At 39.7% G+C, this 524-nt stretch overlaps 1 protein-coding gene across 3 annotated transcripts in view; it reads left to right on the forward strand.

Annotated features, from left to right (window-relative positions):
- The first annotated feature begins 374 nt into the window (after positions 1-374).
- The window catches only part of LOC110421040 (putative E3 ubiquitin-protein ligase LUL4), a 5,314-nt gene continuing 5,164 nt past the window's right edge, over positions 375-524 (forward strand). For all 3 annotated transcript variants that reach the window (XM_021434484.2, XM_021434486.2, XM_021434487.2), the window contains exon 1: positions 375-524. This exon is cut by the window's right edge and continues 421 nt beyond it. In XM_021434484.2, coding sequence (XP_021290159.1) covers positions 440-524 — 85 coding nt within the window. In that variant the 5' untranslated portion in view covers positions 375-439.

Raw genomic sequence — 524 nt, forward strand, 5'->3', positions numbered from 1 at the left:
ACTTGTTCATTACACAGAAACCAAACTGTAGATTGTGTACACAACATGTTCAATACTAGCAAGAAAGTGATGACAGAGAATTTAGGGAAATGAAATGAAACCACACGAATTTAGGCCGAGGCATTCTGCTCTGGTTATGCCTTGGGATAATTCTATGTATCAGCAATGGTAAATTACCAGATTTTGAAGCGGTCCAACAGGGATAATGTCAATTTCATCTAGATGCAGTGAAAAGAATTGTCAACGCACAGAGAGAAAAGAAAAGTCAATAATGAATAGAGTAATGAACCTTTCTTTCTTCGACAACACACAAAACAAAAGGCTTTAACAACTAGTAATCCCCGTTTATATCCAACGCCAACAAATAAATAAACAACTCTCTTCTTCATTTTCTTCCGTACTTTTTCTTTTTTCTCCCTCACTTTCCCTCTACCCAAGCATGGGCATCTCATGGAGCAGCGCAAGCAATAGCAACAGAAGAAGAAACCAAAATTACCTCCATGCCCCCCCACCGCCACCGCCAC

The sequence above is a fragment of the Theobroma umbraticum genome, unplaced genomic scaffold, assembly GCF_002168275.2.
Source record: "Theobroma umbraticum cultivar Fairchild unplaced genomic scaffold, ASM216827v3 scaffold_130.0, whole genome shotgun sequence".
Classification (NCBI taxonomy): Eukaryota; Viridiplantae; Streptophyta; class Magnoliopsida; order Malvales; family Malvaceae; genus Theobroma; species Theobroma umbraticum.